Source organism: Rattus norvegicus, chromosome 20 (genome assembly GCF_021556685.1).
Source record: "Rattus norvegicus strain SHRSP/BbbUtx chromosome 20, alternate assembly SHRSP_T2T, whole genome shotgun sequence".
NCBI lineage: Eukaryota > Metazoa > Chordata > Mammalia > Rodentia > Muridae > Rattus > Rattus norvegicus.
The window spans coordinates 14,243,197-14,255,936 of NC_141553.1; the positions used below are offsets into that span (position 1 = coordinate 14,243,197).

The 12,740-nt window shown below is 52.6% G+C and overlaps 1 protein-coding gene across 1 annotated transcript in view; it reads right to left on the bottom strand.

Annotated features, from left to right (window-relative positions):
* Positions 1 to 246: 246 nt before the first annotated feature.
* The window catches only part of Bcr (BCR activator of RhoGEF and GTPase), a 127,576-nt gene continuing 115,082 nt past the window's right edge, over positions 247 to 12,740 (bottom strand). Inside the window, 7 exon segments of the mRNA NM_001419609.2 lie at positions 247 to 3,142; positions 3,584 to 3,746; positions 4,062 to 4,167; positions 5,067 to 5,201; positions 7,562 to 7,701; positions 9,235 to 9,344; positions 10,390 to 10,449. Of these exon segments, the coding sequence (NP_001406538.1) occupies positions 3,053 to 3,142; positions 3,584 to 3,746; positions 4,062 to 4,167; positions 5,067 to 5,201; positions 7,562 to 7,701; positions 9,235 to 9,344; positions 10,390 to 10,449 (804 nt within the window). The 3' untranslated portion in view covers positions 247 to 3,052.

Below are 12,740 nucleotides of genomic sequence, written 5' to 3' on the forward strand. Positions count from 1 at the left end.
GACAGTGAGAGTTCTGTAACCCCAGTTCTTTTTTTTTTTTTTTTTTTTGGTCTTTTTTTTTTTTTTTTTCGGAGCTGGGGACCGAACCCAGGGCCTTGTGCTTCCTAGGCAAGCGCTCTACCACTGAGCTAAATCCCCAGCCCCTGTAACCCCAGTTCTTTACTGCACTGGCTGGCTCTAGCTTTGCCAAGCCCCAGGAAGACAGGGGTTTCGAACGCAGAGGCTAGAAATCACCACAAACCGAAGTAGTCTCAGGAGACTTTAATGAAAGTGTCCGTGGTCCTTCCGGCACAGAGTAATACAGGCAGCTGAACTCAAAAGCAGGATCACGGCTAAGAGACCATCCACCCACTGTGGAGGCTAGGCTACTACCAGGAAAGCCAAGCCCACTGTGCCCAGGATCCAGGTTCCAAGGTAAGAAGTACTTCCTTTAGAGTCTGGCCGCCATGCCTGGTGGGCAGTCACAAAGGACTTGGGGCCATCACTCTCTTTGCAGAGGGGAAAGTTGTCCCTACTCCTGGACAACATCACCACGTGTTTTCTTTGCCAGTTTAGAGGCCTGCAAGGTGTGAGTCGGGTAAGAGAGGCAGCCCCAGTCGCTGCCACCGTGGGGCGACGGCGGAGGAACACTTCTTAGGACAGCGCGAGAATGTTCATTCCATCATCAAAATAACACATGACCTATATAAATAAAGTGAACGGAGGCAGGGGACGGGCCAGGGAATGCACGTTGGCACACTGATTAATATATTGCTTTCCAGTTCAAGGTGACAGACAAAAATCGAGAGACAATGGGGTGGGGGTGGGTTGCAGAAATGACAGCGGGGGTTGACGGTGGCTTTTCTCAGCAGTGACCCTCTCACAGGGTCAGAGCCACAGCATGGACTGGGGTGGGGCAGCCAAACTAGAGGAGCCCACTGGGTCCGAAAAATGCTCAAGGGTAGACCAATGGGTGGCTCTGCAGAGAGAGAGAGAGAGAGAGAGAGAGAGAGAGAGAGAGAGAGAGAGAGAGAGAAAGGGCCACCTAAACACTGTATGCAGACAGAGACCCTGTAAGGTCTTTTGCTTCCTGCCCAATACATTAATTAGGCAGGTTCAAGAGCAGACGGGAGGGGTTGGGGATTTGGCTCAGTGGTAGAGCACTTGCCTAGGAAGCACAAGGTCCCGGGTTCGATCCCCAGCCCCGGAAAAAAAAAAAAAAAAAAAAAAAAAAAAAAAAAGAGCAGACGGGAGGGGAACTCAGGGCTCTGCCTCTCAAGGATCCCCATGTGCCCTGGGGTTGGTGGATGCCTGCTATTGGTGGGCACGCCCACCTTCCAGACATGGGAGGGGCCGTGGAGTATGTGCGGGAGTCCTCACGTGACAAGCAGACTCCACCCCTAAGTAATGCCTTCCTGCGGTAACAGCTCGGGATTCAAGTCTAGGGCCAGCCTTTCTCGTCTCTCCTGGTCTGCCCCAAGGCCCTCGTAGGACAGCCCCGAATGGGTAGTCCTAGCTACCTAGATAAGCACTATGCTGACACGGCTGGTCCTGAGCTCAAGGGCAACTGTCTCCGGAGGACGGGATTCTACCCTTTTAAAAAAAACGATTGGAGGACTTGTGGAATTCCTTCTTGGAAACAATCAGTGGTTTTCCCCTTTCTCTTTTGCTAAGTAGGGTGGCCAGTAAGAGACTACCCTGGCTCCCACCCAGCTATAGGGAGGGAAGGTGGGAGGGCAGCAGGCGTGTTAGCTTCCAGCCTGCTTTGGGGCGGTTGCCCCTATCCCCAGGCCTGACTTTCCTAACCGTCCTTCCATATCTCTGACGTTCCAGAGATGTCAGGAATGACTCCGAACAAAAAGGCAGCCGGCTCTCGAAGGAAGACAGAAATATCGCCTGGACCCGGCCCGTCCACGGTGTACATTCTAGGATCTTATTAGGTGTCTGAATCCGTTAGGAAAAAAAAATTAGAAACTATGTATAAAACTTAAAAATATTCAAGTATCAAAAGCTATTTCTGATCAAAGTATTAAAACAAGCCACTAGAGGAGGCTGCTGCTTCGGGACAGCGATGGGGCTAAGAAAGGGGACCGAGAGAGTCTGCTCCGTCGGGAGCAAGGAAAGGGACTGATCTCTTTCTTACGTGGGGCAGCAAGGGACGGAGACAGCAGTCAGAGGCAGGCCAGAGAAATCACAGCCTTTTTAAGACAGAAGGGAGCGCCGATACCAGGCAGGCAGTAAGGATCAGTAGACGCGGCCACCCTCCCCCACAGAAGGAACCGTAAGGTGCGTGAGGACCAGGGTCTCCCCTCCTGTGTCCGGTCCCCAGACACTTCTGGGCTGCGAAGGAGCACACTCCTGAAAGCGACGGCGAACCTGACCTACTTCTGCACGGACAGACATCCTTGGCGAACCTGACCTACTTCTGCACAGACAGACATCCTTCTGGGAAGACAAAGTGAATAGCAAGGGCCGAAGACGTCACCACAGTGCTGACTTGGCGTCTCAGACCCTGTCAGGCCTACAGCGGAATTTTTTGACGCAGGGACAGTGAAGATGTCCCCACCTACACAGAGGGACATGGCTATGGTGCCCCCCCCCCCCATGCCCCCCGCATTAGGAAGCAGCAGCAGTGTTTATTCAAGACACAACAGTAAGGGATCTGATGGTGTCCCTATTCCCCAGAGAGGATGCATTGGAACAAATGATCCAGGAGAGATTTTTTTTTCTTTTTTAAAACTCTGATAAATTAAGATTCATAAAAACCACTCTTCTCCGCCTCTCTTCCCTTGTCCGGCTTGCAGATGGGCTGGCTTGGGGTGCCCTCTGGTGGCAGCGAGGGAAAGGTACAGTCTGGGGCCAGCCTGGGGCTTGCGGACCACACCTGGGTGCATGTAGGCCCCCTTGGCTTTTGCTTTGGGTACTTGTCTCTTGGCAGATGGCCCAGAGCTTCGGAATGGCTAGGTTACACCACAAGAAGGGTCTCATTCCCAACTCCGTGGGTGGGTTCTCTTGTCACAGGTTTCCGGGTCATTCTGTAGGCCTCTTTAATGAGATGACTGACTCCAGGCTTTTAGACTTCAGTGGAAAACAGGATGCTCTGTCTCTTGCTGTCAGGGGCAGGGATGGCCTCCAGCTGCAGGAAATACAGCAATACTTGGACCTGTTCCGGCAGAAAAGGGAGAGACGAACACGTAAGAAGGTTGCGGGTGGGAAGCTTGTCTTGGCTCACACAGCTCAGGTACTGAGAGACCCTGTTGGTGGCAAGAGTTGGGCTTGAAAGACCAGCAGGGGTTGGGGATTTAGCTCAGCGGTAGAGCGCTTGCCTAGGAAGCGCAAGGCCCTGGGTTCGGTCCCCAGCTCTGGGAAAAAAAAGAACCAAAAAAAAAAAAAAAAGACCAGCAGGTGGCGGGGCCTCGGGCCCTGCAAATATAGTCAGGCACAGAGGGGATAAAAGTAGCCAGGGCCCTTCCTGGCCCTCTCAGTGCTAGCAGGTAAGCCTCCGTAGTTGAGGTGGGAATGGCTCATGCCGGAGTAGGCTGAGGGCATCTAGACCCTTAGTGTCAAGGCAGGGTAGCGTGGACTACAGCCCTTTCTCGTATACCTGGGACATGACCTCTAGGGACCAGCTGTCAGTCATGGTGATGGGCTGGCTGGGGTTAGCAGGGAGCTTGCTCTCCTTCTCCGAGGGCCGAAGCAGCGTGGGGCCGAAGACCGTGGCGAGGTTGTGCAGGGACATCTTGTTCACCGTCTCCTTTTCAGCTACCCTGTGTAAAGCCAGAGCAGAGCGTGTCGTTCCAACATCACACTCGGGGCTGATGTCAAGATTCCATCCCCCAGAGTCTGAGGAGCCTGGATCAAGGCCAGTGTGTGGCTGGGACAACTCGGGGGGGCACCCTCTGGGAGTGGAGGACAACTTCAAGTGCAGGGCTGGCTGTGGCTTAGTGTCACGGTGCAGAGGAGAGGGATGGCGTTGGCCCTAGTCCCTAGCATGGGAACAAGTGTAGACTCGAGGAGGAGGGAAGGCCTTTGGCGCCTGGTTTCCTGGGGTGTGTGGGGCTGCATGGGAGAAAAGGCGCTACCTTTTCAAGTGGTCCAGAAGGAAGAGGAAGGTCAGGAGGTTGGCTTCTGGGAGGGACAGCAGCAGGTTGAGCATGCAGCTTTCCTTTGCGACGGGGTCTGAAAGAGCTACAGAAGGAGGGCATTTAGGTTCCAGGGCCCAAAGCGCAATCCAGAGGATGCCAGATCGAATGCCTGGAGTTGATGCTGGAAGATGCCGCGGCATTCAGGCCCCCCAGCATCGTCTGGGTCACGCAGTTAGGCTAACTCCCACTAAGAGAGACCCTGTGGTGGTGGTTTGTGTAGCAAGGGAGATGCCTGAGGAGCCTTCTCTCATCTTGAAGGACCAACAGCACCTCAGGTACAACAGCTTTCCTGAGAACCGGTGCTTACGGGTAGGGCTGGAGGTGGTACTGGGTGAGGGGGCACTGTCTGCTGCTATAAGAACATAGGAAGGGCTCTCCCCCAGCCCCTGGGAGCTCCCCTTCTTTACACACACACCCAAGGGGCCCTTTCAGGCCTAAGAGGCCAGGTCTTGTGGTGAACCGGCCCCACAGGTTGGGTCACCCTAAGGGTGAGGTAAGAGTGTGCTTCTTGTGTTACTTGGGCACCATTGTTTAGGTTGAATAAAGGTCAAGGCTGGGTTTGGATCTCTGCTTGACTGGGCCAGAGCCTGGGGTCAGAGCGTTAGGGGTTCCTCCTGGGCTGGCAAGCCCTCTCCACTCAGTACTGCCTATGGAAAGGAGTATGGGGCTACCGGGATCCCCCAGCTGGACACGCCCCTGGCCACACAGACTGGTTATCCTCTGGCTGTACTGAGAGGAGAAGGCAGCAGGAAGCAGGCAGAGAATCCACAGATGGCCTGTCTTTTTGTCCCCTGCCCTGCACAGCTAAGCACCTCAGGTTGGGTTCGAATGCGGGAGCAGGATCCAGGGGAACAGTCTGATTCCCTCTCCTAACAGCACCAGTAAACAGGAGAGGTCGAGAGATGCTTGCCCCCCACACAGCCGGGGGCCATGGATGCTCACCAATGCCTTCTGCGAAGTTAGGGTAGAACTCATCCGTGAAGAGGGGCTCGGGCAGCTCTCGGAAGTAGAGCTTCAACGTGCCAGCAATGGCGTTCACGTCCATCTCGCTCATCATCACGGACACGTCCTTGTTATCTGGAAAGAACGCAGAAATGGAGCCTCTAGGTGGACCCAGGGTCTGGGCCTCAGCAACCTGCCTGGGCTGATACGGTGGCCACCACGCTGACAGATGTGTGTGCCCGGCCTCTTTATGTGGTTTGCCTTTGCATCTGTGTGACTGAGTCTGGGCAGAGGTGCTGGGAAGTAAGCGTATTCCACACCTCTGCCCACACCTCTGCTCTGCTCCCTGAAGGGGTGCCAGCTGCAGAGGCAGGCAGGGCGGGAGGTAGAGTTACTTCATGGAGCCCGGTAGGAAATGTTCTTGGGTGGCAGCGTCTTCTACAGGAAGGCATTGGCACTATTTGGGTCGCTTAAGTGATCACACTGGGTGTTTCCTTAGGACTTAGGTAGCCTCTGGTTCTCTGCACCAGAGAGCAGGTGTAGTGGTTTCAATGACAATGGCCCCAGTGGACTCATAGGAGAGTGGCGGTATTGGAGGTGTGACCTTGTTGGAGGAAGTGTTCTGCAGGGGCTGGATTTTGACGTTTCAGTAGCTCAAGCCAGTCCCTGTGGTTCACTCTCTTTTCCTGCTGCTGTCTATCCAGAGGGAGAACTCTCAGCTCCTCTCTAGCCCCATGTCTATGCTGCTCGGGCTTCCTACCCTGACAATAAATGGACTATACCTCAGAACTGTAAGCCAGCCCCAGTTAAATGCTTTCATTTTTGAGAGTTGCTGGGATCATGGCGTCCCTTCACAGTGATACAAACCCTATCTAAGACAGAAGGCCTGCTCTGGCTGCCCAGAGAGGCTGAGAAAGGACAGTGAGTCTCATCAAGGACTGCTGGGTCCTTGATGTCCCAGGGCAAGATGGTGGTATAAAGATTCTGCAAGTGTAACTTCCTTCTGAGTCCTGCTTCTGTCTGCTTGTTCTAGGGGATGCTGGGAAAGGACCCAGTGCTGGATGATTTTTGTCAAGTTGAAACAAACCTACATGTATCTGAGAAGAGGAACTCTTAACTAAACAAAACAAAACAAAACCAAAAAAACTTAGATTGGCCTGCTGGCTTTTCTTGGTGCATGCCTGACAGGCAAGGGTCTAAACCACTGGGGGCCCTGCCCACCATCCTTGGACAGGTGGTCCTGGGTTGTAGAAGGTGGCAGACTGAGCAAGCCATGAGGAAAAAGCTAGTAAGCAGCATTCCTCCATGGCTTTTGCTTCAATCTCTGTCTCCAGGTCCCTGCCTTCAGCTCTGGCCCTGACTTCCTTCCATGAGAAGACTGTGAGCTAAGTGTTGCAACCTGAAATAAACCCTTTCCTCCCCGAATTGCTTTTGCTCCTGGTGTTTTATCCCAGTAATAGAAACCTTAACTAAGACTGGTCCTCTGAGGGTCTCAAGGTCCTTGCTCTGCATTCGGGACAGCTCTGTCTCCCTTACAGAGTAGGAGGGGCTTTGAGACAAGTAGAAACAAGATGGCACCAGGGGTATATCCATGCCATTGTCCAACACAGTCCTCAAATAGGCCACAATCAAATTATAGTGGGATTAGCATCTCCTGTCCACTCCAAGCCATCAGGCAACATCCCAAGGAAGACCATGGTCCAGTATGATGGCTGTGGCTAGACCTTTGAAGGGTTCGCTTCCTTTTAAAAGAGTTCCTCGTTATTGTTATGTATCTGTGTGTGTCTGCATGAGTTTTCCGCGTACCAGCTACATGCAGGATCCCACAGAGGCCAGAAGATGACCCTGGATCCTCTGTAATTAGAGTTACGAGTGCTTGTAAGCTATAACTGTGGGTGCTGGGAACTTATCCTGGGTCCTGAGGGGGAAGAGTATGTGCTCTTTCCTAAGCCATCTGTCCACCCGGCTTTCTCTTTTGAGATGTGAAAGTTTTAGACAGGGCCTGAACTCTTTTTTTTTTTTTTTCCTTTTTCTTTTTTTCGGAGCTGGGGACCGAACCCAGGGCCTTGAGCTTCCTGAACTCTTAAACTCAAGCGAGCCAGTCTCAATCTTCTGGGTGGCTGTAACTGCAGAGGGTAACACCAACATGGCCAAACCACGTTACCTCTCACATCTTTTTATTTGACTTATTTTCTTTTGAGACAGGGTCTTGCTCTGCAGCCCTGGCTGGCCTTGACATTGCTGCAAATCTTCTGCCTCTGCCTCCCAAACACTGAGATTATGGGTGATTATAATATATTATATTTAATAATAATTATAGATATAATAATTATAGATTATTGGTGATTACTAATTATCAACCAATCAACTATCTGACACAGGGAATCGCTAGGTAGCTACAGAGGGCCTGGAACCCAGTAGCGTAATCTGCTAGGCCCTTTGGAGTTTCAGCGTGGACACCACCCTCTGTTCCCCACGGCCTGGGCAATACTCACTGACATCAAAGGCTGCCTTCAGGGCCTGGATGTCCGTGGCCACTCCGGACACTCGGTAGATGCCTACTTCCTCCATGCCCCGGCGCTCAATCTCCTCCACACACTGGCGTACAATGTAAGGTACCTTGGACCTCTCTCTCCTGCAGGGGAGAAGGAAGGTTATATAGGGTTTGAAGACTCGGTCAAGCTTTCCTTCCTGCTATGAGTTCTCTCAGGTGTGTATTTTATCAAGAACTTTCTAAGATCCGAAAGCATCCAATTACATTGCAAGTTATGTATGGCTGTGTGGGGGGAGGTTAGGAGGCTGTTTTCTCCTTCCATGGTGCTGGAGGGCACTCAGGGCATACCTTACGGATGTCAGCTAGATCCCTAACTAATCGAGGAGGCTTTTTTTTTAAGGTGACACCGACCCAGGAAGTGTAGATCCCAGGCCGTGAATGAACCAATAGCTTCCTGAGTCCTGAGAAAAACTCTCACCTCTAAGACAGAAAGTCGGACAGGGTGTTAGCTCAGATTCTTGACTGCTGTGCAGTAAATCCCCTGTGGCCCTCTGAGAGCTAAGTCTCCCCCAGGGCAGACACTCGCATCTGCCACGTGCTGGATAGTTTTATGTCAACCTGAGACGAGCTAGAGTTATCTGTCCATAGGTAAACCTGTGAGGCATTTTCTTAATTAGTGATTGATGGGGGAGGGCCCAGCCCATTGTGGGTAGAGCCATCCCTGGTCTGGAGGTCCTGGGTTCTATAAGAAAGCAGGCTGAGCAAGCCAGGGGGAGCAAACCAGTAAGTAACATCCCTCCATGGCCTCTGTGTCAGCTCCTGCCTCCAGGTTCCAGCCCTGCGTGAGTTCCTGCCCTGACTTCTTTCAGTGATAAACGGTGATATGGAAGTGTAAGCTGAATAAACCCTTTCCTCCCCACGTTTCTTTGGCTGTTGTGTTTCATCACAGCAACAATGACCCTAACCAAAACAGGCTGCAATGTTCAACTCTTCAGGGTTACCCAAGTACCTTGCATTTCAAATGCTCTGGACCCACGGGTACGACTCTGGACCCAGAATGCTTTGAAGACAGAAACCGGTGCTATACAGAGGTGTGAGCTTAGTTTTACTTGTAGTGGGACTTAGAACCACCACTTCTCCAAGTCCCAACGTCTAGTTTTGGGGGAGAGGCAAGCGGGTAGCTTCCTTCCCAAAGCGCACATCCTTGTTTTCTGGAAAGAGCTAGGACCAGACTGTGTCAGTGCCTGGGCGGCGAGTGAGGCCGGACAGTATTCCATCCTGGGGAAGTGAGTGAAATAGGGGAGGAAGTGGCCTGTCGCCCCAAGAACTACCCTCAAACCAACAAACAGGCATCTCCTGGCAACGGGACCATGACAAAGGGGCAGAAGTTCAAAGAATGCTACAGGAGCGTGGGACCACAATGCACCCCAAGCGAGGGAGGGAAGCAAGTCCTGCACTTGGGCAGTTCCTGACCGTGAGGACATTCCTGAGGTGGTTTTGCAAATAAACAGATGGAGGTGGCTAAGCCAAGATTCACTGTCTCTCAGTCTTCCCTGGGGCTACTCCTCCACTCTGACCCCATCCAGCTAGTAGGGCCATGCACCGAGACAACAGGCCCAGTCTTTCCCTCAGACGTGCCTGCTAATCGTCTTCTATGAAGGTCCCACTACTCACTTTGTGACCACAGCGATTTTGACACCGAAGACCCCCGTCTGTTTGCGGGAGGGCATTCTCTTCAGGCTGAACTCCCTGCTCGTGAACTTGACCGAGAGTTTCACTTCGATCTGCAGAAGAAAAGAGAGGCATGGGTCTCCTGCGCTCTGGAACCTCGTGGGCTGAGATCTCAGGGCCCCTGAAGGTCTTATCCCAACAACCCTTTTCACCCCCAGGGCAAACAGGACCCAGAGGGAGGGGGAGCAAGTCCTTGTGGGTCAGTAAGAGCCAGGGATGGTCGGGGGCATGAAGGCTTTGCTTCTTCAGAGTCTCCTCCCATATTGTCGATATCCCCCTTTCTTTTTTAGAGTAATAACTGAACGAAAAAGTAGAATGGGCTGGACTGTGTAGTGCACACACTTACTATGGGTACAAGATACTGGGTTCTATCAATTCAAAGCACAAGAACAAAGCAAAAGAAAACAAAACAGCCAAACAGCGCTACCCCACACCCCACAAAAGACCCCACTACAAGGAAGGGAATAAGTCAAACATCCTAATCTGGAAATCTAAACTGTTCCAAAACTGTAAACGTCTCGAGCTCCAGCATGCTACATGTGGAGGGCTCCACACCCCACGGACGCCCTGCTAATGAGTTAAGATGCACCAAATTATGTCCCAGAGCTGTGCATAAAAGTTTCATATTTATATCCATGTCCCCTATCCAAGACTGCTTTATGGACATTCAAATATCCTATAACCAGAAAAAGGAAAACAAAAATCTCTAAAAATGCTCAAGTTCCAATCTTTTTGGATACATTTTTCTGAGACAGCCAGAGACTGGCTCTCAGGTGGTCAGCAAGATGCGTTCCGTCCCAGGATCCCTAGCTCCACTGGTCTTTCTTTTAGGACAGTGCAGGTCCTGGGTGGCAACTGGACACCGGCTAGAGAGGGCTCCTTCCTGTGCACCGTCCCTGCTTTGGAGGCTCCCCATTCTGCCATGCACACCACACTCCTGCTCTGGTGGGGTTTCCTTGCCCCTCTGGGGCCCTCTGTCCTCTCCAGCAACCACCTTAGGCTTGGCTGGCAGTCTTAGGATTGCTCTGGATGGAACTGGGTCTGCTTTAACTTTCGGTGACAGACGGACACACACAGTCCCCCCCTGTGGGCACTTACTCCATTCATGTCGATGACAGTCCGCTGCCAGTCTCTGTCCTGGAGGGTTTGGGGGTCCAGCTGAAACCAAACACGCACGGTTATGAAAGGTCCTCAGGGCGGCTTGCTACTGTTCTATATTCTGCACTGATAGCCAAGTCTTACTGCAGCCAGGGAGGGGAACTGACCTATTAGGGTGCCACGTCTCAGTCAGGAGCCCTGTCCCCGATCCACACCCCACGTGGAGCCCAAGTCCTATTTCCCTTTGCCAAAGGCGCTGCTAAGTCTGAATGGAGGTCAAACACCTGGTTATGATGGCCGACTTCAGTGGTTGACCGGGAGAGGGCAGGGTGCTTTTTCCTTGTACCATGCCCAGAAGCATATAAAGCGACACCCCAAATCAGATGAAGCCTCCCCGTGACCTTCTAACTTTGATCTCGGCAAACACTGTCCAGCAGGTGGTCTATGGGAACCTAACGTTTAATGTCACCTAAATAAGCAGCCTTCAGAACCCCCACGAGCCCCTGACCTGTGGAAGCTCTGCCTCCCGTTTTGATGAGCGCCCATTAGCTGTCACGGGAAGCCTTAGAGAGGCCACTAGCTAGGGCAGATAAATAAGCAACTGGGAGTCTTTTGAAAACTCACATTCTGGGACTGAGGGTTGCTCAGTGGTAGAGCTCTCCCTGGCAGGTATGAAACCCAGGTTTTTTTTTACCTTTAGTGCCCCCAAATTAGGAGACAAGTGAGAAACCATTACTCTCCCCAGATTCTTTCTACAAAGAACTAAGCTCCTTTCAGGAAGGGAGTCTATTGTGTGGGGCAGCTCGCTGCCCTGGCTTCGAAGTCTTTGTGGGCCTACCCGTGTCTTGGCTGCCCAAGAACAGTGCCCCTTCCCTCATGAGAAACAAGCTTAGTGAGACAAATCCTTCCCTTCCCATCCTAGGACAGTAATTATGGAGACCCCTCTCCCCTAGAAACCCAGGATCAACAAAGGTCATGGGTAAGCAGTCCAAAGACCAGGGGAGGTCGAGCGGTCGGTCGAGGAGAGCATCTGGGTGACTGGGTCCCTCCCACTCCTCCCGGCCCTCCTGGGGATCCCAGGTCCTGACTGGCCCACCTTGCCCCTGCACACCAGACATCGGATATGAGTCCACAGGGCAGTGCCTCGGGCACACAGTTGTTTTTCAGCAGAGGTTATCCGGCTCCGGCTTCCCCGGCTGGGGTAGAAAAACCGAATGAGGCCCTGCATTGGCGATGGGGTTCTGGCAGCAAGAGGCTTGTGGAGCTGAAGCTGAACGGCAGTGGTGAGCTCCCGGCCTCAGTCTCCTTTTGAGCAGGCTTCCAGGGAAGCTCCACCCTACAGCTGGGCCAGCCAAGGTCAGAGTTTCCCATCACCCATACATTCCACTTTGTTTTTTTGTCAGTATATGGGAAAACCCGGCTCCTGCTGCAAAGTCGATTGGTTACGGGAATCCAGATAAGTCACAGTCTCCTCTTACGCTGAGTCTCCTTTTCAAGTGGGTGGTTTCCGGTGGTCCAAATTTAGAGACTCTGAGTAACGTGTGCAACTGGTCAGTTCAAGCCGGCAGTGTCTTGAAAATGTCTGAAAGGCCTGCTGATGCGTCCACATCGCACGTACAGCCTCCAAAGGATTCAGGGCAGAGAGCATTCTGAGTACCGACCTTGTTCCCTGCAGGCAAACTGCTGGAGTCTGTCCTGATCTGGACAAGGGTCACGCCCGAGCGTCGAGACCTAGCCTCTAACCCACCCCTAGGGCTGCTGGTGTCAGTCCTCCAGTTTGTACATCACGCTGGTGTCTGAGCATTCAACCCTCACAGCAGCTTCGAACTGGTGGCTCTGCCTCAATGAAGAGAACGTGCTTGGCAGAGCAGAAACCTTGCAAAGAGTAACAGGACAAGGGGGGCCAGCCTCCCTGCAAACATTAAATTCCGGCACACTCTCCCATGCAGCTGAAGTTCCAGAGAAATAAACAGGCAGGAGGAGGCTGGGCTTTGGAAAAACTGATGGCTGAGGGGAAGGGCTGTGGAACAATAGTGCAGGGGAAAGCTGAAGCCTGCGATGCCCTTGTGGTTGTATGGTGTCACTGCTCACACAGGCACCCGGCAGCCAGCATGTGTGTTCACATGGTGGTCTGGAAAGGGCAATCTGTATCGGACAGAGTCTCCCTGGGGCTGGACCAGGGCAGGGACTCAGAAGGACAGTTGTGGTCAGTGGGGTCTGGTGGATGCCTGGAAAACTGTCTAGTCTACACTAGGACAAGCTGGACAAAGCCCCAAGTTCAACCAGGGCAGGCGCTGGACCCTCTACCTACACCTGGGAAAACAGTGATCCATGATGACTTAGACCAAGCA